We start from the raw sequence: 19,182 nt of genomic DNA on the forward strand, positions 1-19,182 counted from the left end.
GAGATTACACCCCCGACACCTGTCATGTGACGCAGGTTTGAGAGTGATCTACATTGCCAAATCATTAGTGGACTTGATGCCTTAATCCTGAATCCCTCATTAATCTGAAGACTGAACAGGAACAAGAAGTGGGAACTGACTTTGTGAGCAACAGGAAGTCAATCTCAAACAGGTTCAATCATCTTCCATCTGCGCACACCATGGTCTACAGCAATTCAAGACAAGACACCACACCTACTACACAAACACTAGACTTGTAAAAGTATTGCCACAAGTAAGCGATACCTGCAACAGGTGCAGACAGTCCCCTGCTAACACGACCCACATGTCCTGGTCCGGTCTGTCCCAAACTGCACGCCTAGTGGACTAATACATTCAAATCCTCTGAGGAACTAGCTGACACCCAAATCACTCCCAGCAACCCACTGACAGCTCTATCTGGCACCCCCCCCCAACAACCCACTGACAGCTCTATCTGACACCCCCCCAAACAATCCACTGACAGCTCTATCTGGCACACACACACCCCCAACAACCCACTGACAGCTCTATCTGGCACCCCCCCCAACAACCCACTGACAGCTCTATCTGGCACCCCCCAAACAATCCACTGACAGCTCTATCTGGCACCCCCCCAAACAATCCACTGACAGCTCTATCTGGCACACACACACCCCCAACAACCCACTGACAGCTCTATCTGGCACCCCCCCAACAACCCACTGACAGCTCTATCTGGCACCCCCCCCAAACAACCACTGACAGCTCTATCTGGCACCCCCCCAAACAACCCACTGACAGCTCTATCTGGCATCCCCCCCAACAACCCACTGACAGCTCTATCTGGCACCCCCCCAACAACCCACTAACAGCTCTATCTGGCATCCCCCCCCCCCCAAAAAACCCACTGACTGCTCTATCTGGCATCCCCCCCAACAACCCACTAACAGCTCTATCTGGCATCCCCGCCAACAACCCACTAACAGCTCTATCTGGCATCCCCCCAAACAACCCACTGACAGGTCTATCTTGCACCGCCCCCAAAAACCCACTGACAGCTCTATCTGGCACCGCCCCCAACAACCCACTGACAGTTCTATCTGGCATCCCCCCAAACAACCCGCTGACAGCTCTATCTGGCACCCCCCCAACAACCTACTAACAGCTCTATCTGGCACCCCCCCAAAAATCCACTGACAGCTCTATCTGGCACCCCCCCAAACAACCCACTGACAGCTTTATCTAGCACCGCCCCCAAAAACCCACTGACAGCTCTATCTGGCACCGCCCCCAACAACCCACTGACAGCTCTATCTGGCATCCCCCCAAACAACCAGTTGACAGTTATATCTGGCACCCCCCCAACAACCTACTAACAGCTCTATCTGGCACCCCCCCCAAAAATCCACTGACAGCTCTATCTGGCACCCCCCAAACAATCCACTGACAGCTCTATCTGGCACCCCCCCAAACAATCCACTGACAGCTCTATCTGGCACACACACACCCCCAACAACCCACTGACAGCTCTATCTGGCACCCCCCCAACAACCCACTGACAGCTCTATCTGGCACCCCCCCCAAACAACCACTGACAGCTCTATCTGGCACCCCCCCAAACAACCCACTGACAGCTCTATCTGGCATCCCCCCCAACAACCCACTGACAGCTCTATCTGGCACCCCCCCAACAACCCACTAACAGCTCTATCTGGCATCCCCCCCCCCCAAAAAACCCACTGACTGCTCTATCTGGCATCCCCCCCAACAACCCACTAACAGCTCTATCTGGCATCCCCGCCAACAACCCACTAACAGCTCTATCTGGCATCCCCCCAAACAACCCACTGACAGGTCTATCTTGCACCGCCCCCAAAAACCCACTGACAGCTCTATCTGGCACCGCCCCCAACAACCCACTGACAGCTCTATCTGGCATCCCCCCAAACAACCCGCTGACAGCTCTATCTGGCACCCCCCCAACAACCTACTAACAGCTCTATCTGGCACCCCCCCAAAAATCCACTGACAGCTCTATCTGGCACCCCCCCAAACAACCCACTGACAGCTTTATCTAGCACCGCCCCCAAAAACCCACTGACAGCTCTATCTGGCACCGCCCCCAACAACCCACTGACAGCTCTATCTGGCATCCCCCCAAACAACCAGTTGACAGTTATATCTGGCACCCCCCCAACAACCTACTAACAGCTCTATCTGGCACCCCCCCCAAAAATCCACTGACATCTCTATCTGGCACCCCCCCCAACAACCCACTGACAGCTCTATCTGGCACCTCCTCCTACAACCCACTGAGAGCTCTATCTGGCACCGCTCCCAACAACCCACTGACAGCTCTATCTGGCACCGCCCCCAACAACCCACTGACAGCTCTATCTGGCATCCCCCCAAACAACCCGTTGACAGTTCTATCTGGCACCCCCCCCCCAACAACCTACTAACAGCTCTATCTGGCACCCCCCCAAAAATCCACTGACATCTCTATCTGGCACCCCCCCAACAACCCACTGACAGCTCTATCTGGCACTTCCTCCTACAACCCACTGAGAGCTCTATCTGGCACCCCCCCAACAACCCACTGACAGCTTTATCTGGCACCCCCCCATGCTACTTCACCTACTTCACTCCACAGAATGACAAGTTTCACTGCACTCCCAGCTACACGTCTTATACTCCTCAACTGAAACACACATCTCCCCAACCTGTGAAACACATACCTCCCCAACCTGTGACAAATGAAACACATACCTCCCCAACCTGTGACAAATGAAACACATATCTCCCCAACCTGTGACAAATGAAACACATATTTCCCCAACCTGTGACAAATGAAACACATATTTCCCCAACCTGTGACAACTGGATCAAAGCAGTCTGAAGTAATATCAGATTAGAAAACATCACATTCTCATTGAAGGCTCTTTAAAAACCTCTGAAGAAACCTGGAGACATTTATTGACCACACAAGGACACACTCCACTGTACCAGCCGTGGATGATGACTACGGTTAGCAGGAGTATCGGCCATAATATCATACACACACGCACACACACACACACACACACACACACACACACACACACACACAATTCCACCCTACCTTAAATATATTTACTTTTTCCCCACTTTTTTTATCATCATTATTATTACTATTATTATTTTCATCATTATTATTACTACTATTATTATTTTCATCATTATTATTATTACTACTATTATTTTCATCATCATCATTATTATTACGACTATTATTTTCATCATTATTATTACTATTATTTTCATCATCCTTATTACTATTATTATTATTACTATTATTTTAATCATTATTATTATTAATATTATTTTCATCATCATTATTATTACATTATTATTTTCATCATTATTATTACTACTATTATTTTCATCATTATTATTATTACTACTATTATTTTCATCATCGTTATTATTATTATTATTATTATTTTAATCATCACTATTATTATTTTCATCATCATTATTACTACTATTTCCATCATCATTATTATTACTACTATTATCATTTTCATCATTACTACTACTACTATTATTTTCATCATTATTATTACAACTACTATTCTTTTCATCATCATTATTATTATTACTATTATTATTTTCATCATTATTATTATTACTACGATTATTTTCATCATTATTATTATAACTACTATTATTTTCATCATTATTACTATTATTATTTTCATCATTATTATTATATTATTACTTTTTTCTTTCTTTCTTTCCTCCGGGGTTCGGGGGTTGGAGGGGGAGACTTGGATCAGGAGGGTCTGCTGGGGATGGACAGGTTGGATTAAGAATAATTATATACATGGGGCGTCCAGGTAGCATAGTGGTCTATTCCATCGCCCACCAACATGGGGATCGCCAGTTTGAATACCCGTGCTACCTCCGGCTTAGTTGGGCGCCCTACAGACACAATAGGCCGTGACTGCGGGTGGGAAGCCGGATGTGGGTATGTGTCCTGGTCGCTGCACTAGCGCCTCCTCTGGTCAGTCAGGGCACCTGTTGGGGGGGGCCTGGGGGGAATAGTGTGATCCGTGATCCTCCCACGTGCTACGTCCCCCTGGTGAAACTCCTCACTGTCTGGTGAAAAGAAGCAGCTGGCGACTCCACATGTATGGGAGGAGGCATGTGGTAGTCTGCAGCCCTCCCCGGATCAGCAGAGGGGGCGGAGCAGCGACCGGGACGGCTCGGAAGAGTCAAGCAATTGGCCAAGCACAACTGGGGAAAAAAAAAAAGGGGGGGGGGTCCCAATAAAAAAAAAGCCATTTTCTTCTTTTTCTGAGTACAATTCAAAATAAATGCTAAGCATGCTTCTAAAAGCTGTATGTTGATGACGTCATAGTGTATGTTAATGACGTCACAGGTTGCTGGAATTTCCTCAGAATTTCCAAATGTCAGACATCACTGAGTGCCAGCAAGCCACGAGTTTCATTCTGCAGTGAAAAGCAACAAACACTTTGTGACAGATTTTCGAAGGATAAAACACAGATAAAAAAAGAACACCTAGTTTCACTTCTGTGCTGGCTTTCCAACAGAAAAACTAGACACACAACCAACACAACAACACAACACAACAACGCCCGTCACAGATTCACCGGCAAATGCATGTTACCACCAAACGTAGCACATTTACATGATTTAAATGTACAGGGGAAGGCATTGCACTGATGGAAGTTATAACCTGACATGAGGACTGTCAGTAAAAGTGTACAACTACCTCATGTTCTCAGTTTAACAATGACATGGCAAGCCAACACTTGTAATGCTACCAACGTTTTTTGTTTTCTGGACCCCCCCCCCTTTTTCTCCCCAATTGTATCCGGCCAGTTACCCCACTCTTCCGAGCCGTCCCGGTCTCTGCTCCACCCCCTCTGCCTGTCCAGGGAGGGCTGCAGACTACCACATGCCTCCTCCGATACACGTGGAGTCACCAGCCGCTTCTTTTCACCTGACAGTGAGGAGTTTCACCAGGGGGACGTAGCACGTGGGAGGATCACGATATTCCCCCCAGTTCCCCCTCTCCCCTGAACAGGCGCCCTGACCGACCAGAGGAGGCGCTAGTGCAGCGACCAGGACACATACCCACATCCGGCTTCCCACCCACAGACACGGCCAATTGTGTCTGTAGGGACGCCGACCAAGCCGGGGGTAACACGGGGATTCAAACCAGCGATCCTCGTGTTGGTAGACAATGGAATTGTTACAAACGTTTTAGCCATGTCTAGACAAAGCATGTGGGAAAATGATGACAGGAGCTCAACATGTGTATGACCGGCTGTAAGAGTCTACTTCTGTCAGAGAATCTATGTCCACTGTTCAGTGCATCCCACGCCACATCACCACCAGCACAGGGCCCACACTATAATCTGAAGCACAGACCTGTCAATCAACAGAACATTCATCATTTTAATTTCTGCTAATCGATTAATCCTTTTGCTCGTTTAGCAAGTCAAAATACTTGGGATTTGCTGGTTATACCTTCACAAACACTAAGATGTGCTTGCCTTCCTCAGATTTACATAAGTAGTCAATATACATTTACTTTTGGCTTGTTTTGGCTGCTGCTTGACGACATCACACTTGGCTCCAGGAACTTTGTCATCAGTTCTGACATTTTATCGACTAAATAATCCATTAAAAAAATTCTGATTATCAATCGTAAAAAAAAAATCGTTGGTTGCAACCTGACTACTGCTACTACTAACTACACACTACTACTACTAACTACTGCTTACTTAAAGTGTACAAATATGAGGACTAGACCAGGCCCTGAGACTAGCTCCCCAGGCATCAGTCAGCAGGGCTGCTGTACTGCGTAAGACTTGGCAGCCCTGTTGACTGATTCTGAAAGGGTTCAGCGAGTGGTAGGTTCCCCCCAGGGTGTATCACATAAAGATTGTGAGAGCTTCAAAAGAGTGCACTTAATGCCCCCCCCCCCAAAAAGGTTTCAGAGCAGACAGGACTGTTATCAGTGTGTTGCGTTAGCCTAGTAAAAATAACTGCCATGTAAAGAAATGCATAAAAGCCCTTTTGGATGCAGAGCCACAGTAAGAAGTTGCAGAAAAGGAGGCTTCGGTGTGATGGAGTCAGTGCAGGAGGTGATGATCGAATAAAATAATAAACGAGACAAACCATGAAATCAACTAAATAATCCAATGAATTGTTAAAAGTTACTAGTTATTAAAAGTTAAAAGCAAGCACAGCAACCGACAAAGTGTCAGCTGGGAACTGGTGGACAGATGGCTGTACTGCACTTCCTGTGCTGTCAGAGGCACAGGAAGCACAGCACAGAGCAGAACCCCCAGCAGTCCAGGGAAACGCAGCTTTCCAACAAGCTTTAAATGGTTCAAATAACTTCTTGGTTCAAACACATGTCTGGGAAATACTCTGCAGCGTTCACTCAAGATATTTCAGTGTTATACCACCCACACTTTTCTATGTTTGAGGCCGTGGGAAGAGAGGAAACCAGACCCATTACAGGCAGCTAGCTCTCTGCATCTGCTGAGAATACAGAAGAGAAAAGCCCTGTGACACAAGCCACCAAAGGTCACCGAAACCAACACCAAACTAGGTTAAACCTTGAAGTCTGTCTCCCCCTCTCTCTCTCTCTCCCTCTCCATCTCTCTCTCCCTCCCTCTCCCTCTCTGTCTCTCTCTCTCTCGCTCAGCATCAATGGGGGATGGGCAGGCAAAGTGGTAAAAACTGCCTCTTGCTGTCAACTGGCATTAGGAAGTACTAGTCACATTAGGAAGTACTGGTCACATTAGCAAGTACTAGTCACACTAGGAAGTACTAGTCACATTAGGAAGTACTAGTCACATTAGGAAACACTGGTCACATTAGGAAACACCGGTCACATTAGGAAGTACTGGTCACATTGGGAAGTACTAGTCACATTAGGAAGTACTAGTCACATTAGGAAACACTAGTCACATTAGGAAGTACTAGTCACATTAGGAAGTACTGGTCACATTAGGAAGTACTGGTCACATTGGGAAGTACTAGTCACATTAGGAAGTACTAGTCACATTAGGAAGTACTGGTCACATTAGGAGACACTAGTCACATTAGGAAGTACTAGTCACATTAGGAAGTACTAGTCACATTAGGAAGTACTGGTCACATTAGCAAGTACTAGTCACACTAGGAAGTACTAGTCACATTAGGAAGTACTAGTCACATTAGGAAACACTGGTCACATTAGGAAGTACTGGTCACATTGGGAAGTACTAGTCACATTAGGAAGTACTAGTCACATTAGGAAACACTAGTCACATTAGGAAGTACTAGTCACATTAGGAAGCACTGGTCACATTAGGAAGTACTGGTCACATTGGGAAGTACTAGTCACATTAGGAAGTACTAGTCACATTAGGAAGTACTAGTCACATTAGGAAGTACTAGTCACATTAGGAAGCACTGGTCACATTAGGAAGTACTGGTCACATTAGGAAGTACTGGTCACATTAGCAAGTACTAGTCACACTAGGAAGTACTAGTCACATTAGGAAGTACTGGTCACATTAGGAAGTACTGGTCACATTAGGAAGTACTAGTCACATTAGGAAGTACTGGTCACATTAGGAAGTACTAGTCACATTAGGAAGCACTAGTCACATTAGGAAGTACTAGTTACATTAGGAAGTATTGGTCAGTTTACTAGTGACTGATGAAACTCAGACCAGAAACACGTATTACAAGTTTCACACACAAGCGGTTCAACATCTCGCTGCTGGGAGACGGCACAAAATTCCTGTGGATCATCAAAATAAATAAAAACTGGGACAAATTCCCAACAAGCTGTCACTTATATTTATTTATATTTGCCTTTCTATTTTTACATCAATTGGCCATTTGAACCTCCAATTTATTCTGAATTCTTTTTTAACATGCTTACAGTTACATCTTCACAGGAAGACATGGAAAGGGATGATCCGCTGTGGCGACCCCTAACGCAAGCAGCCAAAAGTAGTAGCAGTAGTAGTAGTAGAGTTACATCGCTACCGTGTTACAATAACACATATCTTATAAGGAATTTATAAGCAGTTAATTACTTTATTAATGGTTAATAAGTATTATAAATCAGTAATGAGAATTTATAACACATTAATAAAAAGACTTAAGGATGCCACATTGGGAGCCCAGGTTTAATCAACAAAAGGCCGTCTCCACAGACATCAGAAAACATGTGACCAGGGAGGACCGCCAATTCACACCCAGCAGTATGAAAATAACATGACTTGTGAGCATGTTAAAGTTACTACAGTAGAGTTTAGGGTTAAGGATAGACTGTGGTTACTGAGTCTCCCATGCAACATTTGGGCTATCTTTGCTTAACTACATGGTTTCTGAGAGAAGAGTCCATGGTGACTCTCCCCATGTGGACTATGTGGACTTCTAACCCAGCAACCCAAAAAGTGTTTTTATTAATAACTTATAACATTTCATTACTCACTGATGTTTGATATCAAACTTGACATCCATCCATCCATCCATCCATCCATCCATCCATCCATTATCCAAGCTGCTTAGGGTCATGGGGATGCCGGAGCCTATCCCAGCAGTCATTGGGCGGCAGGCGGGGGGACACCCTGGACAGGCCTCCAGGCCATCACAGGGCCGACACACACCTAAGGACAATTTAGTATGGCCGATTCACCTGACCTACATGTCTTTGGACTGTGAGAGGAAACCGGAGCACCCGGAGGAAACCCACACAGACATGGGGAGAACATGCAAACCCCACACAGAGGACGACCCGGGACGACCCCCAAGGTTGGGCTACCCCGGGGCTTGAACCCAGGACCTTCTTGCTGTGAGATGCCTGCGCTAACCACTGCACCACCGTGCCGTCCAAACAAATGATCACTCATGGGGATCTTTTTTTTAAAAAGGAGTTTGATACCAATTCCCCAAAATTTGATATCATGTTTCTGAAAACTGATATCAAAATTCTGAAACTGGATATCAAATGTACAAAAGTTGATATCAGAATTCAAATATCTGATATCAAATTTCAAAATGTTGATATCAAAATTCCCAAAAGTTGATGATTAACTGTTAAAATGGCTTGTCATAGGAAAGAGCCTTGAGAGCAAAAGAAGCGAGTTTATACATCTTGAGTTCAGAAACGGTATATAAGATAATATAAGGTAATATATAAGATAATATAAGACAACATATAAGATAATATAAGACAACATATAAGATAATATAAGACAACATAAGACAACATATAAGATAATATGAGGTAATATAAAATGGAGGTGGACAAATTGGTTCCTAAAAGAAATAGCATTGGATTTGTTGCTTTCAGCACTGTTTTTCCCATGGTGCACATGTGACTGCTGCTGGGGCTGTGCATCACAAACTGGGATCACTCACCCACTTGCTGACGAGCTGAAGACATTTCTTAGTAGGGACGTTTAGTAGGACGTGCTCGCAACTGATGTGTGGACACACGGACAACAACAGACTCATGCCAAAATTTAATCGGGATGATGTGGGCTCTGTATTTGATGCTTTTGAGAAAGAACTCCAACAAATAACTACAACAAATAGTGCCGCGAAGTGGACGGTTTCGTGCTTGTTGTTAAGGGTCTTTGTTGAGTTTGAGGCTACATCATGTAGGCCTACATCATGCCATTATTTATTTTCATGTCACAGCTGTTAAAAGCCTGTGCGTGCAGTTGCCTGGTTTAAATGACTACTGTTTTGTTAAACTTGGTTTTGATTTCCCCCTTTTGCATGCAAGTTTAAAATTGTTGTAAACCACTAACGTTGTGATACAGCCTGAAACTATCACGGTATTACTAATATGCCATATCACACACCCCTGCCTGACTCCATCATCTTTTTACAAACTGGAGTGATCCGCGGACACAACCTATGCAGAAACAACAATCCCATGTACCTGGTATATAAAATAAACACCTGGTATCCACCGACTGTGTCTAGTAGGCTTTCACACACAATCACTTTCACCACGCTCCCCAGAGAAACAGCTGGCATCATCTAGGCTGCTGCTTACACAGCCAGAGCCAAACCAAACCCACGACTTGGATGCCGGCTTCTTTAATAGTAGTTAGAGGTGTTTATCGCACACATTTTTCATCACTCAAGGCCTACATTCAGCAACACACGTTCCCTAAATGTGGCTGGGTACATGTCATGGAAGCCAGAAGACTGCATGCAGTACAGTGCAGGTTCCTGCCAGACGCATCTCCCCTTCTCCCGTGCTCAGACTTGGCCAAAGAACCCGCTGAGGAGTTTAGCTCTCTACTGCGGTGTAAACCGGGTTTTTAATCACCGCAACCCCGAGAGGTGCTTGATCATACAGGCATAACTGTGCACAACACCACCAGGCTGACTGGCCCAGGAGCATGGGAGACTGGCAGCAGACAGATACACAACCACACAGACAGAAAACTCACACGTGTTTTTCCCGCCATTACAAGACTTTTACACAGCGCCCAAGTCGACTGAACGGCAACTATGGAAAAAAGTTTTTAAATGCAGCACTCAAGCTAAAAAAATATACAAGTTAAAACTGTTTCGCCTGTCAGTCTGTGGATGTGCAGCCTCCTATACGCGGACCCTCGCATGCATGCAACCAAGTCTAACATGAACTTACGTTTTCCAAAAGGAAAAGCTGTGCTATTCAGCCATTCTGATCCAACACAACCCTGGGAAATACAGGCGGATGTTGTCGTTTCATCCCGGGTTCCTCCGCTTGTCCTGTGCTGGCATCAGCAGTGGAGGATTTTATGTCTCGCAAACGATGATTGTCTTCTCGTTTACAATTTACTTTCAAGACTCATACTTGAATACACGTTTTGACACCATCGCTGCCCAATCAACCGGGAGTCGTGCATGCGCACTGCTGACTTAGACTGGGCAGTGACCGAGCAGCGATGGTCGAACGAGCTACAGAGTTGAATGGAGAGAGGGAGCGGCGATAGCAAGATCACACGTCTTCCAAGGTTTTTAATCACTGCAACCACGAGAGGTTCTTCATCATAGTCATAACTGTGCACAAAAGTTAGGCTGATAGATCCTGTAGTCTGTGAGGTTAGCACACACACACACACACACACACACACACACACACACACACACACACACACACACACACAAGCACCGAATCCCCTCCCAGGCTACCTACCACCTGGCAGGGGTAAATGGAAAGTCAAAATATAGACTACTCAGACTGGAGGTCCCCAACACTGGGTCACGAAACGCCAAATGATGTTAGCATCAGGGACTGGCTGCTGTTGAATTTTTGAGTTTAATAATTTTGTTGATTTCCAATATATTCAAAAAGTATTGAGATTTTTTGTGATAGTTTAGGTGATTTAAGAGTGTGAAACTCTTTCTTGATTCTTTTCGTGTTAAAGTACATCATTCTGTTGAGTCAAGAGTGAGAGAACCTACAAGCCACAGGCAGTTTCCCACTGTGAAGTTTATCTACATAGTGAAAACGCCTGGACGTAGGTGTAGTTTCAACTGCTAAGAGGATGGTGTAGTTTGAAGTTATTGGATGTATTTTGGAGTGATCGCCAACTTCAATTTTCCATTTCTGTATGAAAAAAAGAAATACTTATGGTGAACAGTTTTACCGCGGTAAAGGCAAACATGCGTCTGTCAACATGTGCTTCCATAGATCAGATCAGTGTGCAGACGTTGGGAGAGCTATGCTTTCTAGATCAGTGTACTGATGTTGGGAGAGTTATGCTTTCTAGATCAGTGTACTGGTGTTGGGACAGTTATGCTTTCTAGATCAGTGTACTGATGTTGGGAGAGTTATGCTTTATAGATCAGTGTACTGATGTTGGGAGAGTTATGCTTTCTAGATCAGTGTACTGGTGTTGGGACAGTTATGCTTTCTAGATCAGTGTGCTGGTGTTGGGAGAGCTATGCTTTCTAGATCAGTGTACTGATGTTGGGAGAGTTGTGCTTTCTAGATCAGTGTGCTGGTGTTGGGAGAGCTATGCTTTCTATATCAGTGTGCTGGTGTTGGGAGAGCTATGCTTTATAGATCAGTGTGCTGATGTTGGGAGAGTCATGCTTTCTAGATCAGTGTGCTGATGTTGGGAGAGTCATGCTTTCTAGATCAGTGTGCTGATGTTGGGAGAGCTATGCTTTATAGATCAGTGTGTGGATGTTGGGAGAGCTATGCTTTCTACATCAGTGTGCTGACGTTGGGAGAGCTGTGCTTTCTATATCAGTGTGCAGATGTTGGGAGAGCTGTGCTTTCTAGATCAGTGTGCGGATGTTTGGAGAGCCATGCTTTCTAAATCAGTGTGCTGATGTTGGGAGAGCTATGCTTTATAGATCAGTGTGTGGATGTTGGGAGAGCTGTTCTTTCTAGATCAGTGTGAGGACGCTGGGGAAGCTATGCTTTATAGATGTGTGTGGATGTTGGGAGAGCTATGCTTTCTAGATCAGTGTGCGGATGTTGGAAGAGCTGTGCTTTCTAGATCAGTGTGCGGATGTTGGGAGAGCTACGCTTTATAGGGACATCAAATGTGACACCTGAAATATAAATTCTGTATCACATGAATTACACGTTGTTTCAACACATCTGTCAAGACAGGACATGCATTTTGTTTGTGTGTAAATAACTTTGTCACATATTACCCGTGTTTTATATGTACAATGCAAAATTAATACATTTCTACAAGGGATGACCCGAATTCGATCGTTGCCATGGTAATCAACGACAAAAATCAGAATTCAATATTTTTTTTTCCAGACGGCAATATGGCACGGGAAAAACAACAAACCAACACTTCGAACACTTGCTCCCGAATATTCAAAGACCCCCCCCCCAAAAAAAGGTATTTAGGACAGCCCCAATTTCTCCTGACAAGATGTCCTGAATGCAAAAAGTATCAATTTCAGCTGTGCTCTCAAACTCCCCCCAGAAATGTACAAGTGGTTCTAACATTATGAGCAACATTGCTCCTATAGTTACTACCCTGTACCAACTTCTACAGTTACTACCCTGTACCAACTTCTACAGTTACTACCCTGTACCAACTTCTACAGTTACTACCCTGTACCAACTTCTACAGTTACTACCCTGTACCAACTTCTACAGTTACTACGCTGTACCAACTTCTACAGTTACTACCCTGTACCAACTTCTATAGTTACTACCCTGTACCAACATACTACCATGTACCAACTTCTACAGTTACTACCCTGTACCAACTTCTACAGTTACTACCCTGTACCAACTTCTACAGTTACTACCCTGTACCAACTTCTACAGTTACTACCCTGTACCAGCTTCTACAGTTACTACCCTGTACCAGTTTCTACAGTTACTACCCTGTACCAGTTTCTACAGTTACTACCCTGTACCAACTTCTACAGTTACTACCCTGTACCAACTTCTACAGTTACTACCCTGTACCAACTTCTACAGTTACTACCCTGTACCAGCTTCTACAGTTACTACCCTGTACCAGTTTCTACAGTTACTACCCTGTACCAACTTCTACAGTTACTACCCTGTACCAGTTTCTACAGTTACTACCCTGTACCAGTTTCTACAGTTACTACCCTGTACCAACTTCCACAGTTACTACCCTGTACCAGTTTCTACAGTTACTACCCTGTACCAACTTCTACAGTTACTACCCTGTACCAACTTCTACAGTTACTACCCTGTACCAACTTCAGCTATCTTAGTGTCTGTAAGCTCAGTGTAGTTTGAATTTACAAGGCACGAGCATTAAACACGACAGTGTTGTCTTACTGTGAGACTAGCATTAAGGTCAACCATTAAAATAAAAGCCTTCTAATTCTCCTAAATCATTTCACTTCTCCTCTTTTCCTTTCGGGGTGCCTAATGAGAGCTCACAGTCTTTCAGACTATTTGTGTTTTGTTTTTTAGTCAGTGTTTTGCCGTCTGACAGCATATGAAAGTGTGTAAAATGTGTGGATAAATTAAGGACAGACCAGTCCGATGAGTCCACATTCAGATCAGCATCTGTGGGACCCACGCGAGCCTGTTACCCCAACACGCTGCACCGTGGACCGGCCGCACTACAACCCCGACACGGTGCACCGTGGACCGGCCGCACTACAACCCCAACACGCTGCACCGTGGACCGGCCGCACTACCACCCCAACACGGTGCAGCGGACGGGCAAGGCCTATACACATCCTAGACACGCGGCTTTAAACCCACAAACCGCGTCTCAGTTCATCCGCCGTCCAGGTCGAGGTTTGTCCGGCGGGGCGGTGGACGGGCGGGCAGGCAGCGCAGGGTGGACGGAGGCGGTAGAAGAAGGACCGACGGGACTCGGACCGCCACTGCGGAAGAAGCCTCAGCCTCCATGTAAATACTGCGCCGCTGAGACGTCGTCACACATCAGCTAAGAGCAAACCGCGACCCGCTAAACCCGGAGAGCCTCCACAGTCCCTCGGTCGGTCCCTGTGTCGGTCCCTGTGTCGGTCCGACATTAGCAGATATAGCAGGTACTCACCGGACAGCTCGTCGGGCTCCAGCCCGCTCTCGGTGTCGAGTCCGCAGATGACAAAGTAATCGGCGAACCGACAGGAGTTGGAGTTGAAGCCGGTGGTCATGGTGAGGCTGCTGCGGACGCGCCCTCCTTGACATATTAAGGCATTTCGAGGTGATCCCGGTCAGCCATCATCACCGTGAAGCTGACAAATCAAGACTGTGGCAGTCGAAATGCATTGTGGTCCATCGGAGGCGCTCACAGCTGTTTTCAACTGGCTCCACTCTCTCTCTCGACCCGGGCAGTTTACCCTGCGTAGTGACCACACTGAGCATGCGCAGCCGCGTTATCGATTACGTTATGCCTTAATCTGGGAATTTAACTCTCTAGCGCCTGATACAGTTCAGGTTATGACCTTTTAATCCCTGCTTTATGAACCCAGGGCGGAGGGTTGTCCAGTCCCTGCTTTATGAACCCAGGACGGAGGGTTGTCCAGTCCCTGCTTTATGAACCCAGGACGGAGGGTTGCCCAGTCCCTGCTTTATGAACCCAGGACGGAGGGTTGCCCAGTCCCTGCTTTATGAACCCAGGACGGAGGGTTGTCCAGTCCCTGCTTTATGAACCCAGGACGGAGGGTTGTCCAGTCCCTGCTTTATGAACCCAGGACGGAGGGTTGCCCAGTCCCTGCTTTATGAACCCAGGACGGAGGGTTGTCCAGTCCCTGCTTTATGAACCCAGGACGGAGGGTTGTCCAATCCCTGCTTTATGAACCCAGGACGGAGGGTTGTCCAGTCCCTGCTTTATGAACCCAGGACGGAGGGTTGTCTCTCCAGGCCTTGAAGCTGAAGTCGTTAACACAGCGTTTCAGGGCAGTCTGGATTCCGCTGGGACCCCATTTGTGCTTTACGGAAGTCTATAGCTGTCTACTCAATTTTCCCATTTATTTGCTATTTATTTGCTATTAATCTATTATTTTATTATTTATCATTATTTATTGTTTATGTATTTCCTGTTTGTTTATTTTTGTATTAATTATTTCTTTATTATTTATTTGCTATGTGTTTCCTATTTATTTGCTATTTCCTACCAAAGTGAATAGCTGCATATTCGCTGTACAGTTTCTGCTTGAGTCCATTACAGGCCTACCCCAGGGGTGGAAGTCAGTTTTAAGTGAAAATGGTTCAGTTATATTTAAAACCATTGTTGCAGCTCGTTTTGATAGACTTCACCTTTTCCTTGATAGATGAAACACGTGCTTTTAGTTTCAGCTACTAACTAGAAATGCTGCTACTGTATGAGCATCATTTCTGTCGTGCAGAATTGAAACTATGAGATAAATGTACTTCAAATGGGGTGAGGTGTGGCGGTGATATAAGATGAGTGCTCAGCTGCTGGTGTCTGGTGGAAGGTTCCCTCTGGAAATGTCAAAAGTAATAAAGTGAAACTGGACGCTGTTAAGCAGTCCCACCGTGGAGCAGCACGGAGGTCTGCGAGAAAATACAGGTTAACAGAACGGTGAACACCTCTTAACAACACTTAGTGCCTTGACATAGTCGAGAACCAACTTTATCTGGGGACACGGGTGCATTTTGAAATGCCCAAAATGTATTGAGTTATTTTTTCAAATTCTTTCATCGTCTTCAGTGGAGTGGGGGCCGTGGACTGAGACCCACAGAATTCAATTCACTTCAGTTTATTGTCATTAAAAACAATGAGCAGGCACATGTTAAAAATGAAATGAGGGCTGTGGCTTCACCAAACAGTGCAAGACAGACACACACAAATACAGCAAACACAGTATAAGATATACACACATGAAGACCAAACACAGTATAAGATATACACACATGAAGACCAAACACAGTATAAGATATACACACATGAAGACCAAACACAGTATAAGATATACACACATAAAGACCAAACACAGTTTAAGATATACACACATGAAGACCAAACACAGTATAAGATATACACACATGAAGACCAAACACAGTATAAGATATACACACATAAAGACCAAACACAGTATAAGATATACACACATGAAGACCAAACACAGTATAAGATATGCACACATGAAGACCAAACACAGTATAAGATATACACACATGAAGACCAAACACAGTATAAGATATACACACATGAAGACCAAACACAGTATAAGATATACACACATGAAGACCAAACACAGTATAAGATATACACACATGAAGACCAAAAGCTAAGATAAGTTCAAAAATAGCAAGAGTACAAAATATTTAAAAATATCCACAGACATTCAGTGGGTAGCCAGGTTCAGGTGGGCAACAGCTTGTGGAAAGAAGCTGTTTTTGAGCCTGGTAGTACGGGCTCTGAGGCTCCTGTAGCGCCTCCCAGAGCGCAGGGGGGAGAACAGTCCATGGTTGGGGTGGGTGGGATCTCTGCTGATGCTCAGACCCCTTCGAAGGCAGCGTTTGTGATAAATGTCTTTTATGGCTGGGAGCTGGGTACCGGTGATATGCTGGGCCTCCTTGACGATCCACTGCAGAGCTTTCTGGTCTACTGAGGTGCAGTTGCCGTACCACACTGAGATGCAGATGGTCAGGATGCTCTCTATGGTGCAGTGGTAGAAGTTGGTGAGAATTTTGGGGGGTAGACAGGCGCTCCTCAGCCTCCTCAGGAAATGCAGGCGTTGTTGGGCCTTTTTCACAAGGGCCTGGGTGTTTAATGTCCACGAAAGGTCCTCGCTGATGTGGACTCCAAGGAATTTAAAGCTGGAAACATGCTCCACCTCCACCCCATTGATGTGTATGGGGGAGTGGCTGCAGCTCCTAGACCTCCTGAAGTCCACAATCAGCTCCTTCGTCTTCTGCACATTGAGGACAAGATTGTTGGTACTACACCATGATGTGAGGTGCTGAATCTCGTCCCTGTAGGCCGTCTTGTCATTGTTGGTGATACGGCCAGTGACTGTGGTGTCATCTGCAAACTTAACTATAACATTTGAGGGGTGAGTTCGCAGGCAGTCTTGGGTAAAGAGGGAGAAAAGGAGGGGGCTCAGAACACAGCCTTGAGGGGCACCTGTGCTGAGGGTCAGGGTGGAGGAGGTGTGGTCACCTAACCTAACAGACTGAGGTCTGTTGGTCAGGAAGTCCAGGATCCAGTTACAGAGGGAGGGGTTGAGGCCAAGGCAGAGGAGTTTGGTGGTTAGTTTGGTGGGGATGATAGTGTTGAAGGCAGAGCTGTCATCTATGAACAGCATCCGGATGGATGTACGTGTTGTTAAGTTCAAGGTGGGTCAGAGCAGAATGTAGAATATGTCTCTGTTGGAAGGCGTGGATTCTGGTCTACTGGATTCTGGTCTAGTAGATTCTGGTCTACTGAATTCTGGTCTAGATCAGTCCAGTCTAATCATGGATGCAATCTTACAGTTCATTTCAGTCTGTGAGCTTTATCTCATACTTTAAAAGGACATTCTGGCCAGTTTGTTGTCCCTCATGTGTCTAAAAGTGATTTTAGCATCACCGCAATATTAACATTTGAAACTGTTTTTCTTTTTGACGGTTCTGTCATCATTTCGGCTAGATTATATTATCATTATTATTGTTATTATTATTATTATTACTGACAGAAGTATTAACACAGGTCAGCATGTACAGCGAGCTATCAGTACGATGCTGTTTGTGAGTTCTGACGTGGTCTAAATGAATTCAGAAAACATCTAAAATGGTCCATTTTCACTGAACTGTTGGTCTCCAGCAGCAGTCTTTTGAAACTTCAGGCCAAGAATGGACTACATGCTGTGAACACGCTGTCAACTTCTGTCACGAGCTATCAGTACGATGCTGTTTGTGAGTTCTGACGTGGTCTAAATGAATTCAGAAAACATCTAAAATGGTCCATTTTCACTGAACTGTTGGTCTCCAGCAGCAGTCTTTTGAAACTTCAGGCCAAGAATGGACTACATGCTGTGAACACGCTGTCAACTTCTGTCCATCACGTAACATTTTCACACACACACACACACACACACACACAAACAGTTACCAACATGTTAATTTGATGAGGGTTTTTTTCAAAAACAGTATTAGTTAAGCACAATCTTATTCGACGCCTTGACTTAAGTGTCTTGATGCGCAGTAATCCTGGTAAGAGACGCAAAGACAGTTGAATCAGTTCATCTGTCTGAGTTAAATGTAGTTTGTGTAGGAATCAATTGAAGTTCACAGCATGTCCACTGGGCGGCGGTACTGCAGCCTCCCTGGGGGGTGGGCAGTCTTATCCAGAGAGGGCCAGTGTGGGTGCAGGTTTTTGTTCCAACCAAGCAGTTTCACACCTGATCCCAGTCATCAACCAGTAGTCTTTGCTGAGGAACTTGATTAGGAGACACAGCTGTGTACTGCTTGGTTGGAACAAACACCTGCACCCACACCGGCCCTCTCTGGATAAGACTGCCCACCCCTGCTAGTTTGTACTTCAGCTGTTAGTCCATGAGGGCTGCTGGTCAGGAAAGCGTTGCTTGCCGTGAAAACGTCATTAGTCAATGTTCACCTCTACGAATGGCCAGAGTAAGTGTTAATGTAACATTTCACTGGGCGGCAGGCGGGGAGACACCCTGGACAGGCTGCCAAGCCATCAGAGGGCCCACACACACACATTCCTAGGG

At 45.5% G+C, this 19,182-nt stretch overlaps 1 protein-coding gene across 2 annotated transcripts in view; it reads right to left on the minus strand.

The window, feature by feature from the left end:
• The window catches only part of dennd5a (DENN/MADD domain containing 5A), a 99,455-nt gene extending 84,667 nt beyond the window's left edge, over positions 1-14,788 (minus strand). For both annotated transcript variants that reach the window (XM_056278161.1, XM_056278160.1), the window contains exon 1: positions 14,559-14,788. In XM_056278161.1, coding sequence (XP_056134136.1) covers positions 14,559-14,658 — 100 coding nt within the window. In that variant the 5' untranslated portion in view covers positions 14,659-14,788. The remainder of the gene's footprint in view (positions 1-14,558) is intronic.
• Positions 14,789-19,182: the final 4,394 nt, after the last annotated feature.

The sequence above is a fragment of the Lampris incognitus genome, chromosome 4 (genome assembly GCF_029633865.1).
Source record: "Lampris incognitus isolate fLamInc1 chromosome 4, fLamInc1.hap2, whole genome shotgun sequence".
Taxonomy (NCBI): Eukaryota; Metazoa; Chordata; class Actinopteri; order Lampriformes; family Lampridae; genus Lampris; species Lampris incognitus.